At 52.2% G+C, this 14,596-nt stretch overlaps 1 protein-coding gene across 1 annotated transcript in view; it reads right to left on the reverse strand.

The window, feature by feature from the left end:
* The window catches only part of FMN2 (formin 2), a 127,445-nt gene extending 117,847 nt beyond the window's left edge, over window positions 1–9,598 (reverse strand). The window contains exon 1 of the mRNA XM_036355152.1: window positions 8,013–9,598. Coding sequence (XP_036211045.1) covers window positions 8,013–9,486 — 1,474 coding nt within the window. The 5' untranslated portion in view covers window positions 9,487–9,598. The remainder of the gene's footprint in view (window positions 1–8,012) is intronic.
* Between the last annotated feature and the right edge of the window lie 4,998 nt (window positions 9,599–14,596).

Consider the following 14,596-nt stretch of genomic DNA (forward strand, 5'->3'; position numbering starts at 1 on the left):
AGCAGTGCTCCCACAGTGGACAGATTCCCGCATGCCACGCCCCCCCACCAGTGTGCGAATCCCGTGCAACGGGCCTCTAGTATACACACACACACACACATATGTATATATACATATATATGTGTATGCATATATATGTGTGTGTATATATTTATATTTAAAAAAAACATATCCTGGGGTGAGGATAAAAACATACGTATATTTTAAAAAGAAGAGAAGAGTGGATGATGAATGAATAGAACCAGGCAAGCAGGAAGAAAAAGCTAAAGGAGTTAAGAAAGAGACCAAAAGAACCCCTAAATCCAAGAGGTACATAAAATACAACATAGACAGACAGTGAGCGCAGAGCCATGGAGATGGCTGTCAGTTAGGGCTAGCTGGAACACATACAAAAGGAGAAGCGGGTATTTAACGGCTCAAAAAAGCGGGAGTTTAAATCAACAGAGACGAACCGGCTGTTCTAAGAGGGTAAGAACCACCAGGCAGACTGAAATGCACGTTCACAGAACAGTAAGCAGAGAGACTTGTCTAACGCAGGAAGTTTACGAAGGAAACGGTGGGAGGTTAAGGCTGCAGAGTCAGGCATTGGTGCCAGATACTGTACATCAGCACTGAGGGTGTCGGCCGCCTGCCCCGCCCATCGGCGTACCCCTACCCACACAGCCACACCCCAGCAGATGCTGCTCTTATTCCACCAGGAAAGGAAACCAATGTTTCCGATAAAGTGGCAAGCATCCTTATAAGCACAGAAAACACGATGTATAAAATGATTTGCAAAAAACTAGTGACTAAAAATATCAACTTCCAACTGCCATCTGATTATAAGTGGGCACGTATGTGTATATCATTTTAGAGTTGTTTTATTTTGTTTTAATAATTTGTTGATAACCATCTTAAAGCAATAAACCAGGACAGGAAAGCAATTAGTATCTATGTGCCAGGCCAAGTGGTAAAGGCTTTATAGACACAATTTCATTCAATCTTGACACTATTATGAATCGTTAACACTATTGATTTGAAATGATTCCTACACCTTCATACATTGAGAAGAAATCACGTGAGAGTCACCTAACTAAATAGCAAAGCTAGGATGCAAATTTAGAAAGATAGTTATATACTTTTTTAAAAAGTATATTTTTATTGATTTCAGAGAGGAACGGAGAGGGAGAGAGAAACATCCATGATGAGAGAGAATCATTGATCGCCTGCCTCCTCCACGCCCCTTACTGGGGATCAAGCCCACAACCCAGGCATGTGCCCTTGACTGCAATCGAACCCAGGACCGTCAGTCCACAGGCTGATGCTCTATCCACGGAGCCAAACCAGCCAGGGCGATCATTATATTCTAACTAGTGCTACCCTCACCCATCTGTATGTGCTCAGCACCTTTTTAATAAAATCAGAAGGAAACACAACTCCAACAGCCCCGGTTCAATTTCAGATACACATGGCTTAGATCCAAATGCCTACACGCACTTCAAACCAGGCCAGTCCTCAGCTCAAAAAGCAGTAATTAAAGCCCATCAGTGAAGCTACTGAGGTGCCTGACATCAATCCAAACCACAGTCTTAAAAAAACCATGAGAAGGGATGTTTCAGACCAAACCCAAACGATTTCAGGACAGCCCCAGCTTATGCTGTTAAATTCTATTCAGATATAGGGAAGCCAGGAAGCAAGATCTAGGGCAAAGGACAGCATTCCTTTTATATTCCTTACTAGAGGCCCGGTGCACAAAATTCATGCACTGGGAGGGGGGTGGGGCTCCCTCAGCCCTGCCTGTGCACTCTCGCAGTCCGGGAGCCCTCAGGGGATGTCCAACTGCCAGCTTAGGCCCACTCCCCACGGACATCCTTAGCACTGCTGTGGAGGTGGGAGAGGCTCCCGCCACCACCGCTACGCTGGCCAGCCGTGAGCCCAGCTTCTGGCTGAGCAGTGCTCCCCCTGTGGGAGCGCACTGACCACCAGGGGGCAGCTCTTGCATTGAGTGGGTGTCCTAGGTCGTTCCGCCATTTGCTTGATTTGCATAGTAGCCTTTTATTATATAGGATATAGGATAGTAAGACAGATGCCTTATATATATCAGGATGATTGCTGACCTTCATTCATTTATTGGTTGGACCTTACGTGGACATCCACAGTCTGTCAGAAGCCACTGCTGGAAATAAGATGGCTTGTGGCCTTAAAAAAATTCAGCTGAATAATTAACAAGCTCTCTGAGAGAGCCCTGCTGACATAAAAATCAGCATCACCTCTGGGAGAGCCAAACTGAGGATCACACAGTCCCAATTCTGAAGCCCAAGCCTTATGTGCCGGCTTTATTTTCTACACATTAGCAGCAGATGTGGTTTTCGAAGTACATTTCCTCTGCGGGCCATTGACTAGCTTAAAGCCCGGAGGCCAGTCGCTTCCCTTGTCTGAGCCTCCCTTTGCTCATTGGAAAATAATGAGAATAAACAGCTTGTGGGCCCAAAGGGGCCACAGGCTAACCTGACCAGCCCAGGGAGAGCCTGCGTGGTGGCCTTGAAAACTCAGAGACCTACAGCAACCACAAAGGATCGTCTGAAATTGAAACCTTCTAGCCTGGCCGGTGTGGCTCAGTGGTTGAGCATCAACCTATGAGCCAGGAGGTCAGGGTTCAATTCCCGGTCAGGGCACAGGCCCGGGTTGCGGGCTCGATCCCCAGTGTGGGGCGTGCAGGAGGCAGCCGATCCATGATTCTCTCTCATCATGGATGTTTCTCTCTCTCTCTCCCTCTTCTTTCCTCTCTGAAATCAATAAAAATATATATTTCTTAAAAATGATTTTTGCATTACAAATTTAACAGCTTCCAAGTCTAAACTTTAATTAACCGCAAAATTCTATTACCAGCTTCCTGTTAGACTTAATGTGCAAAGGAACCTCTCAGAGTTCAAAAGCAATTTTTTCTCCTGAACACTGAAATATTTCAATGCAAAGGCCGAAGACATCCTCCGTTCTTTAGGGGTACTGGTCTCCATCCTTGCTAAACGTCTTTACATCTTCAGAACAAACACAAATGTACCACGGAGATCTCTTTCCCTGGAATTTTCTCATTTTCTCTCTACATTTGAAAGTCGGTGAAAAGCAAAAAAAAAAAAAAACATCTGTTCCTTCCTGCAGTGCTAGCAACTCCCATTCTCTGGGTTAAAAATAAAACGTGTTTATGGAAACGTATAGATAGAATGATCACCTGCTTCAAAGGCAGCCGACAGTTAATTGGTTGAAAGACAGACAAAATCAAGGCCAACCAACAATTTCCCTGGGGACACTGCTGGTGCTCCCAGGGCCTCTGGGAATTTCCAAGACTCCCCTAAAATCCTGAGGGTTTGGCGAAGAGCCAGGTGGGGTGCCCAGGTGACGAGGAAACGGACATCAGGGACCTGGGTCAACCCAGATTCACTCCACACAACAAGAATCGTTCCCATGAGAACCTGGAGACGCTGTGCTTCACTCTGACCAGCCATCACGTTTATCCAGCCCGAGAAAGGCCAGCAATTTCAAAAATGCACCTCATTAAAAACAGAAATGAGAACAATCTCCAACGTGACGGCCTTCAGTTCCATCCTATTTTTTAAATGTTTTCTTCTCGATGCTGTCTTACAATGTCGGACTAAGCAATACGCAGGGGCACTCAGACATGAATCAGTACAGCCACTTCTATTTCTGGCTCAGCTTGCGAGTGAATCACACTGTGACCTTGAGAAAGTTATATCTTCTCTTTCCCCCATGTCCCCACCAGTTACAGCATTAGGATAAACCTACCGATTCTTTTCTTGTGGTTCTTTTTTTCCTTTTTTTGGAAAGACAATAGATGAGATAAATATATGGAAGCTGCTATACAAGTATGTACTGGTCGCTGACCAAGTACCTCCTCCAGTCATCACATACAAAGTAGTTGATGTCCACATTAAAATAACTAACTCTGGCCCGACCAGCATGACTCAGTGGTTGAGTGTCAACCTATGAACCAGGAGGTCACAGTTTGATTGCCAGTCAGGGCACAGGCCCGGGTTGTGGACTTGATCCTTAGGAGGGGACATGCAGGAGGCAGCCAATCCATGATTCTCTCTCATGATTGATGTTTCTATCTTTCCCTTCTTCTCTGAAATCAATAAAAATATAATTTAAAAAAAAATAACTATCCAGCCCTGGCCAGTTTGGCTCAGTAGATAGAGGACTCAAGGGTCCCAGGTTTGATTCAGGTCAAGGGCACATGCCCAGGTTGCGGGCTCCGTTCCCAGTAGGGGGTGTGCAGGAGGCAGCCGATCAATGATTCTCTCTCATCATTGATGTTTCTATCTCTCTCTTCCTTTCCCTTCCTCTCTGAAATCAATAAAAATATATAAAAAATAAAATAACTATCCAATCAAAAAATAGGCAAAGGACCTAAATGGACACTTTTCGAAAGAGGACATACAGAAGGCCAAGAGACATATGAAAACATGCGCAAAGTCACTGACCATCCGAGAGATGCAAATCAAAAAGACAATGAGGTACCATCTCACACCTGTCAGAATGGCTATCATCAACAAATCAACAAACAACAAGTGCTGGAGAGGATGTGGAGAAAAGGGAACCCTAGTCCACTGCTGGTAGGAATGCAGACTGGTGCAGCCACTGTGGAGAACAGTATGAAGTTTCCTCAAAAAATTAAAAACGGAAGTCCCATTGGACCCAGTGATCCCACTTCTAGGAATATATCCCAAGAAACCAGAAACACCAATCAGAAAGGATATGTGCACCCCTATATTCATAGCAGCACAATTTACAGTAGCTAAGATTTGGAAACAGCCTAAGTGCCCATCAGCAGATGAGTGGATTAAAGAACTGTGGTACATTTACACAATGGAATACTACGCTGCTGTAAAAAGGAAGGAACTCTTACCATCTGCAACAGCATGGAGGGACCTGGAGAGCATTATGCTAAGCGATGAGCCAGTCAGACAAAGATAAATATCACATGATCTCACTCATTTGTGGAATATAATGAACAACATACGTTGATGAACGAAAAATAGAGCCAGAGTCATAGAAGCACTGAACAGATCTTCCATCCTAAGAGGGAAGGCGGGGGAGGGGAGAGGAGGGGGGTAAGAGATCAACCAAAGGACTTGTATGCATGCACATGAGCATAACCAATGGACACAGACAGTAGGGGGGTGAGGGCAGGTGCTAGGAGGTGGGAGCGGCTGGGGAGAAGTCAATGGTGGGAAAAGGAGACTTTATGTAATACTTTAAACAACAAAGAATTAAATTAAAAAACTAACTCACCCTAGCTGGTTGGGCTCAGTGGATAGAGTGTCAGAGGAAGGAAGGAAGGAAGGAAGGAAGGAAGGAAGGAAGGAAGGAAGGAAGGAAGGAAGGGAGGGAGGGAGGGAGGGAGGGAGGGAGGGAGGGAGGGAGGGAGGGAGGGAGGGAGGGAGGGAGGAAGGGAGGGAGGAAGGAAGGGAGGACAACTCTGCACTCTCACAGTAAAAATTCTGTCTAGAGAGTCAACGAACCCCAGGTACTTCCTGAACTGGATTCCTTTAAAAAAAAAGTTCCAAATGGCCAATTGGCAAATACTTAAAAAATTAAAATGCAAGTTCTAAGCGCATACTGTTTTTTTTGTTCTTAAGGAAAACAAAACTTCAACCTATTTAGTGTCCTATGATCTCCAGGACTCACACCAACCCTTCTATGAAGTCCCTTCCCTTGGCCCCTGTCACGGAGATAAGTCACAGCATCCTGGGTGCCCCCAGGGTGTGGCGCTGTATGTCCATCCCTAAGTGCTCGGTCAGCGAGCTGGGAAAGGCAGAACCGTGACATGTATGCTGATCTTTGTATCTCCTACCATCTAGCAGCACTGCCTGGCAACTGTGGCTGCCGTGTGTGTGTGTGTGTGTGTGTGTGTGTGTGTGTGTGTGTGTACACATTCAGATATATTTTTTAAATGAATGAAATGAACATATTTCCAAAATCTACTGCTACTAGCAAGAGCAATATATATATATTTTAAATATTAATGAGTGATAGTCAATCTCGGTGACATCTTCACTTTTTGAAAAAAATATATAAAATGAATGTTACCTAAAGAGGAAATACATGATTTCTCATCAACATCAAATTCACAAAAATCAACTCAAGGACTTGCCAATAGTCTTCCTTCAAAAGAGTCTTGGGGGGCATGGGGGTTTGTTCGTTTATAATTGAACTAATGGGGATTAGACTATAAACATTCATTTTAACTTAACCTATACAATATGGGAAGGGAGGAAAAGAAGCAAGAGAGGGAGAGAGGGAGAGGGAGAGGGAGAGGGAGAGGGAGAGGGAGAGGGAGAGGGAGAGGGAGAGGGAGAGGGAGAGGGAGAGGGAGAGGGAGAGGGAGAGGGAGAGGGAGAGAGATTGCTGTTAAGTATAGTAATCAATAATCTATATATATAAAAGCCTAATATGCAGTGTCCCCTCAGGTGTTCTACCACCTGAGTTCGATCACTCACTATGACATGCACTGACCACCAGGGGGCGGCGCGGCATGAAGGTAGGCCCTGGCCAGCAACCAGCAGCCAGGGAAGGGAGGCCCCAGGGAACCTACCAGTGCACGAATTTCATGCACTGGGCCTCGAGCTGCAAAAATAAAAGACAGCCCATACATATAAATAAAAATGCGGTTGATGAACAGCAGTAATACCATAACATTAACAGCATGTAGCCTACTAATAAGTAGCCATGCCCACTGAGAAATGCCATCTAAGTCATCTCTTATAATCTATTTATTAAGGAACATAACACGACGCTAAGCTTTCCCAATTGCATTTGAAAATTTTAACCATTCCAGTATTTATCCCAAACCAACCAGGACGAGCATAACTTTTCTTTATTTTCCCCTACTCCTTAAATCCTTACACTCAATATGTCACTTAATAAGTAGACGCAGGAGTTAGTAAGCGTGAAATAAATGGACATTCTACCAGTGGACTCTTAGGTAAGGCCTTCGCAGCTCTACGCCTGTAAGGATAAACTCCTTAGACCACTTAGCATTTACCAGGTAAACTAGCCCTTTAGCTGGGCTTTCTGGAACCTGCCAGAGTCTATGTTACAACAACCAGAGGAGAGGGACCCACACAGTTGGACACCTATGTGGCTTTGGCCTTCCCACCTTCAGTACCTCTAATCGACACCTGTTTTGATGCACATGAAAGCATAGTATTCAGGAAATGAAAATGACCCCTAATATTCTACTTCGTTATTTGTTAATTTTCTAACACCGTGTGTTCTTTCGATCGCATTAGAAAACAGGAGTGGCCGCCTGGCTTCACTTAAGTCGCCTACCCAGCTTGCCCCAAGGTAGAAGGTACTGCCCCAGCCGGTTTGGCTCAGTGATAGAGCTTTGGCCTGGGGACTGAAGGGTCCCAGGTTCGATTCCCGGCATGTGGGAGGCAGCCGATCAATGATTCTCTTTCATCATTGATGTTTCTATCTCTCTCTCTCTCCCTTCCTCTCTGAAATCAATAATATATATGAAAAGAATAGGTTTTTTTTAAAGATAGAAGCTACTATTACATACAGATATGTACACATAGCTACGTGAGCCCAGCGACCACCGCTGGCTAGCTCCCACCAGAGTAAATGGTGTGTTTCTCCGCGCTGACACTTCTCACAGGACCAGGAGCAATTTTGCTCCTGTTAATGCTGTGGATGGGGGTGAGGAAGGAAAGAGAATGATGAAGAAAAAGAAAAAAAAAAGCGTTTATCTGCCTGGCTGACCCGGACACGGAAAACAGCAGGTATTTTTGGAGAGAATGGACAGAGCAGCCCTTTCCCGAGCTGCCTTAGGACCGACACGACTGAGCTGTTCCCTCCAAACGTTGTAAGGCAAGAGGGACCCCACTAAGCTGGACGCAAAGGGGACTCGCCACCAGGTCCCGGCTCTGCGGAGCCAGACGGGGCGGGCATCCGGGGCCGTGACTGGCAGGCGCCCTGCGACCCGAGGGCCGGCGGCGCGGCGAGCTCACCCGTGAACACGTTCTGGAAGCCGTCGGCGGCCGCCTGCGCCCCGGACCCCGCCGCGCGCTCCAGCAGGTGCGCCGGGCCCCCCGCCCGGGATGGGGGCGCGCGGGCGTCCGGCTCCTCCGTCCCGTCGGCGGAGCGGCTCAGGCCCCCGGAGAGGCCGCCGTCGGTGCGATGCGTCCCGGCCGGGGCGGCGGCGGGGGCGCCGGCGGCTCGGGGCCCGCGGCTCGGGGAGGCCTCCCGCCGCCTCGGGGCCCGGGGGCTCTGGCTGGGCGACTCGGACGGCGAGTGGCTGGGCGAGCTGAGCTGCCGCGTGGTGGTCCGCACGTAGGAGGGGGTGACGGGCGGGTAGGGCTTGCAGGAGCGCGGCCCGGGCGCCGGGCTGCCGGGCGGGGGGGCGGCCGCGGGGGCGCCGGGCCCGGGCGCCCCCTCCCCCAGCCCTGCCCCCGGCCCCCGCGGGGCCTCTCCCGCCGCCGGGCCCCACGCCTCGCCCGGGGAGCCGCGGGAGGCGTCCTCGAACGCATCCTCCTCGCCTTCCTCGTCCGTGTCCCCGGCCCCGGGCGCGGGGGCTGCGGCCTCGGGAAACGGGAAGGCGGTGGGCGCGGGCGAGTCCGAGGCCGGAGCCCCCACCCGCAGGCCGGGCGCCTCCGAGTCCCGGCGGCCGCTGGGGGGCGCGGGGGGCGCGGGGGGCGCGGGGGGCGCGCGCGCGGGCAGGTCCGAGAGCGCACACGCCGCCGGCTCCGCATCGGGGCCGCCCGGGATCCCGCCAGCCCCGCCGCCCGGGCCCAGCAGGAACCGGTCCAGGCCCAGGAAGGCCCCGGGCTCCGGGGAGGCGGCGGGGGGGCCGGCCGAGCCCTGCCCGGCCTGGAGCTGCTGCAGGCGGATGGCCTGCTGGATGTCGGACAGCAGGTCCTCCTGCTCCGCGGCCGAGTGGAAGCTGTAGATGTCCGTGTCCGAGCCCGAGCTGGTCCTTTGTCCATCGTGCGCGCCGGCCGCCGCGTCCGCCTCCTCCGCCGCCTCCCGGGCCCCGGCCCCGGCCCCCGCCCGCTCGGGGCTCCCGGCACGGGTCGCCTCGAAGGGGTCGGCGCCCTCGGTGTCCGACAGGCCCGTGTCGTCCGCCGAGAGGCTGAGATCGGGCGTCTTGGCGGCGACGGAGGGAGCGCTGTCCAGCTCCGCGCCCGGAGGGGCCTGGGCGTCCAGAGCATCCTCGCGGGAGCCGCCGGCGCCCTTCCCCTTGGACAGGGTCTTCCGGATCCTGAGGTTGGAGAACACGGAGCCCCGGGAGTCCGACTTGCTCTTCCTCTTGCCGGGCTCGCCGCCGCCGCCCCTGCCGTGCCTGCCCGCGGCCTTCTTGCCGCCGCTGCCCTTCTTGGCGGCCTCCGCGTCCCTGGGCCCCGCAGCCTCCTCCGCGCCGCCGCCGCCGCCTTCGTGCGCCGCATCCCCGGCGCTGCGCTTGAGCTTCCCATCCTGGTTCCCCATCGCGCACCCCCGCCGCGGCGCCGCCCCGGGCGCTCAGGCCATCGCGGCCGCCCTGGGCACCCCGGCCCGGCGGGGGCGAGTCTCCGGGGCCGGGCAGGCAGCCGGGCGAGCCGCTGGGAGGAGAGGCCGCCGCCGGCCCCGCGCGCCTCGGCCGCCGCTCGGCACAATGCGCGGCGCCTGCAGCCCGGGCCCCGCGAGCGCGAACGTGCTCGGTGCAGCGCGGCGCCAGCCAATGGCCGCGCGGGGTGCGCCCGGCCCGGCTCCCCGCCCCCCAACCCCCCGCCCCCCGCCCCCCGCCGGGCGCGCAAGAGCGGCTCCTGCATCCCCGCGGCCGGCATCTCCGCGGCGCGATCGCGGGCCCGGTCCCCGCCCGGAGCTCGGCGGCGGGGGATGCGCGCAGAGCGGCGAGGCTCCGGGACCTGCCGCCTCCGGGAAAGTCGGGCAAAAAGGGAAAGTTTCCGCCGCGAGAAGCTGGAGCCGAACTGCAGGGTCGAGGCGCTGAGCCACATCCGCTTGGACTCGTCCCCACCAATATTTGTTGAATGAATGGATAGTTCTCTTCTTGTAAGACCTGTTTAGTTGGTTTTTAGAGAGAGAGAGAGAGAGAGAGAGAGAGAGAGAGAGAGAGAGAGACCGATGGGACAGGGTCATCACCTGCCTCCTGCACACCCCACCCTGGGGATGGAGCTTGCAACCTGGGCCTGTGCCCTGACCGGGAATCGAACCGGTGACCTCTTAGTTCCTGGACTGTTCGGTTATGTAATGATTGAGCTTCTTTAATACTGTTAGTACCTGGACGATGGTAGGAAGGGTCACGGGGCATGTCTCCTGCAGACCTTGCATCTCCAGGGGAGAACAGTAGCCGTCATTTCAAAAGTTCATTTTAACTTTCTTTTTTTTGGGGGGGGGACATAATGGCGAGGTGGGGGAAAGCAGAAAATACTGAGCGATTAGGGTTGCTGGATATGCTAAGCTGCAAAATTCTGTGTGTTTACCATATAAATAAAACGGGATTTGTGTCTTAAAGGGTTGAAGATACAATAGGTCCCAGGAGGGCGGGCTCATCCATATTAAACACGCCGCTATTGTTGCGCCTGAGAAAAGGGTGCCGTAAATCACCACTTTCCCAGGCAGCCCCTCAACACAAGCTCTGGCCCTGCGTTCGCGGTTAAGGTTTGCAGCGGGTCCCTGCGACCGAGTTTGTGAGCGTCCTGGCTTCGATGTCCATGTCCAATTTTCCCTCCTTGCCAATCTTGCCTGTATTTTAATTGCTTAGGAAATTCAGTTACCTGTATAGTAAAAAGCATTTTTAAACATCCACCACTGGTATTTTTAAAAACTCGAAACCAGTGACGGCGAACCTTTGGAGCTCGGCGTGTCAGCATTTTGAAAAACCCTAACTTCACTCTGGTGCCGTGTCACCTATAGAAATTTTTTGATCTTTGCAACCAGAGTAAAACAAAGGCTTATATTTTTGATATTTATTTTATATATTTAAATGCCATTTAACAAAGAAAAATCAACCCCCCAAAAAAATGAGTTCGCGTGTCACCTCTGACATGCGTGTCATAGGTTCGCCACCACTGCTCTAAGCAGTAAGTTAACACAAGATTAAAGTCACGTTATGCAATCCTGGTCCAAGGAGGGGCGTTAGCATGTCACTGATAACCACTCTGAAAGGACGGAATAACTATCCAACGTGCGAGTATTTTATTTTTTTTAAGTAAAGCCCACAGGAGCCGTTTCAGTGCAGCAAGCCAATGTTTCTTTACAGATTGTGCACCAACCTTTTAAACCTCCCACCCACCCCCCGCCCCTTTAACCATTTTTATCAAAAGAAAAAGTTGGCCCTGCAAGTCTTTGAGGTTCAAGCATAAGTAGCAGCAATGAACAACTAGCCTTTACGTAACTGTTTTCCTTTAAAATACAGAACGTAAGGGTGGGTGGCCACCGGGCCTCAGGTGGCCCTTCTGGGGAGAGCTTTTGGAGAAATCCACTTTACAGCCTCACAGGGGAGGCCCCGCCTGCGAGCCATCCCGGGTGGAGGGGGGCAGATTGGGGGGGCGCCTGACACGCCTTTGTGTCCCCTCTTTTCAAGGCTGCCCTCTCTTCTCTTCTCAGATCCTGGCTCCTCGCTCAGCACAATCTGCGTGAGGCTGGTAGCATCGCCTGCTGCTCTGAGTAGGAACCCTATGAATCTCGACATTTGCTCTGTCTTTAACAGGACATCTTTGACGGCGAGCTATGTGTTTCCTTCCTGTTTTCTTCTGTGATACATTCTACAAGTTCCAGAGACAAAAGAAGAGAAGGAGAGAGGCAGGCAAGGAGGGGGGAAGGCCGAGCGGGGAGGAGAGAGGGGAGCTTGCTGATTTTCTTCACGTCCTTTGAAGGCGAGACAATAGATGACAGTTTGTCACCAGCGTACAGGTCACAGTGCACAAAGCTCTATTACGTTCAGCAAAGACACGGCCAACAGCATGCTGACACGTCTTCCCTGACAGACATGAGTTTGTCCGTGCATGTTGCAGACGATACTCTTAATATTGATCTGCGTCATCCAGCTCCCTGCAACCCTGTGTGTATGTTTTCAAGTATGCTTCCCATTGAATTCTAATCAATGTTATGCCTGGCCGGTGTGGCTCATTGCATTGAGCATTGCCCCATGGCCCCAGGGGTCAATAGTTCGATTCCCAGTCAGGGCACATGCCCGGGTTTTGGGCTTAATCCCACGTAGGGGGCGTGCAGGAGGCAGCCGATCAATCTCTCTCTCTCTCATCGGTGTTTCTCTCTCCCTCCCCCTTCCTCTCTCTCTAAAAAAAAAATCAATACAAACATATTTTTAAAAAATCAACGTGCTGCATGTTTATTTAATATGTAATGCTGCCATTTCTCTGATTCGTTTCTTAAAGCATCAAGACAAAAATGCAGGCTCCCAATGAAATCTTTCACTCCATTCTTAGGAAAAAAAAGTGAGTTGCTACAAGTGGGTCCGGAGCGACCGACAGTGTCCCCCGAAGCCCTCATGGCAGGGACGCCAGCAGACGAGAAGGCCCTTCCGAGGTTTGTGAATGTCAGTGGGAGGCAGCTCTGAGCAGGGACGTCAATAAAAAACAAGGGCTGGAGCTCGGAGTGGGCGGGGGGGACAAAGCGGGCAGTGAGCAGCTGGGCCTGGGCAGAGCGGAGTTCCAGCCGCGAGTAGGAGGCTGGAGGGTCAGAAATGCAGCCAGATGCCAACTGAGTCAGGTCTCTATGGAGCAGGGGGGGCGGGGGGGGGGCTGCCCGGAAAAGGGCGCAGATAGGAATGGGGGTCCCAGCCAGGCCTGACTCCGTGGTTGAGCGTCAACCTGTGAACCCAGAGTTCACGGTTCTGGTTCGATTCCTGGGCAGGACACATACCCGGGTTTCTGGCTCAATTCCCAGTAGGGGGCGTGCAGGGGGCAGCCGATCGATGTTTCGCTATCATCCATGTTTCTTTCTTTTTTTAATATATTTTTATTGATTTCAGAGAGGAAGGGAAAGGGAGAGAGATAGAAACATCCATGATGAGAGAGAATCATGGATGGGCTGCCTCCTGCAAGTCCCCCACTGGGGATCGAGCCTGCAACCCGGGCATGTGCCCTCGACCAGAATCGAACCTGGGACCTTTCAGTTCCCAGGCTGATGCTCTATCCACTGAGCCAAACTGGCTAGGGCTATCATCCATGTTTCTATCTCTCTCCCTCCCCCTTCCTCTCTCTCTCTCTCTCTCAAAAAAAAAAAAATCAATAGAAACGTATTTTAAACAATATGAGCTAGGTGATGAGTTTATCCTGAGGGGGAGAGCAGACTGTGGGTGGGGTCTCTACTGGCCCCAATGCCTTGAGTCCCAAAGACCTCGAGACCAAGATGCCATGTCTTCGAAGTCTGCTCTGTCCTGAAATGGTGTTTGTTTATTCAAACAAGGTGGAAACTTTCCCAGTTGCTGACTTCTGCCCTAACACTGCTTCCTGATATGATCTGCAAGTTCTCCCAGACTCCGAAGCACAAGGCCAAGGTTCTCCAACCATGCCCTCACCCCAGGTCAGGAGCCTCATCCAGATACGCCCATGTTTCCCGCCTCCTCTCAGGGGCCCATAACCCTGCCCCTGGGACCACTGTGTGCCCACCCTGAGAACTTGCCTGCCTTCTGCACTCTGAGAAGCCTGCTGGTCTGGCCGGTTCTTCCTGGGCGGCAAGGCCAGGGAATCGGGACTTTTCAAAAGCTTCAAAGAGCCCAGGGCACCGTGATGGAGCTGCGGATGTCCCCTTCTCCTGGCTTCTTTCGGGACGCACCCTAGAGGAGAAGACGGAACACGGGAACGTTACGGTGACAACACCGTCCAAAGAGAGGCAGATGTTGATGTGTTAGTGAGCGTGTGTTTGTGCACGTTTTCTCACGACTCTTTTTTGCTGACATTTCTCTCTCTTTTTTAAGATATTATTTGTATTGATTTCAGAGAGGAAGGGAGAGGGAGAGAAAGACGCATCCATGATGAGAGGGAATCATGGATCGGCTGCCTCCTACACGTCCCACACTGGGGATCGAGCCCACAACCCGGGCCTGTGCCCTGACCGGGAGTCGAACTGTGACCTCCTGGCTCCTAGGTTGCCGCTCAACCACTGAGCCACACCGGCCGGGCTCACTGAAGTTTCTGACGTGGACATCAAACAATGCTTCGTAGCCTTTCGGTACCCCCTGGAGTGGATGGAGGACAAGGCTCTGCAGGTCCCCGGATTTCCTGAACCAGGAGGTGCCCAGCCTCCTGGCCAGGAAATAGCACCACTGCCCAGCAGAGGGAGGTGCCCATGGCAGGAACACGGGGGCGTCAGAACAAGTGCCCTTGGCTTCTCTCTGAAGCAACGCCTGTGGCGCTTCTGGCAGCCACCGGAGGAGGTGTTTCTGTCTCAGGAAGCCCCCCTCAGGCCTAGCTGCGGTGGCTCAGTGGTGAGCATCGACCTAGGAACCAGGAGGTCAGGGTTCCATTCCCGGTCGGGGCCACATGCCCAGGTTGCGGGCTCGATCCCCAGTGTGGGGCGTGCAGGAGGCAGCCGATCCATGACTCTCTCTCATCACTGATGTTTCTATCTCTCT

The sequence above is a fragment of the Myotis myotis genome, unplaced genomic scaffold (genome assembly GCF_014108235.1).
Source record: "Myotis myotis isolate mMyoMyo1 unplaced genomic scaffold, mMyoMyo1.p scaffold_m19_p_21, whole genome shotgun sequence".
Classification (NCBI taxonomy): Eukaryota; Metazoa; Chordata; class Mammalia; order Chiroptera; family Vespertilionidae; genus Myotis; species Myotis myotis.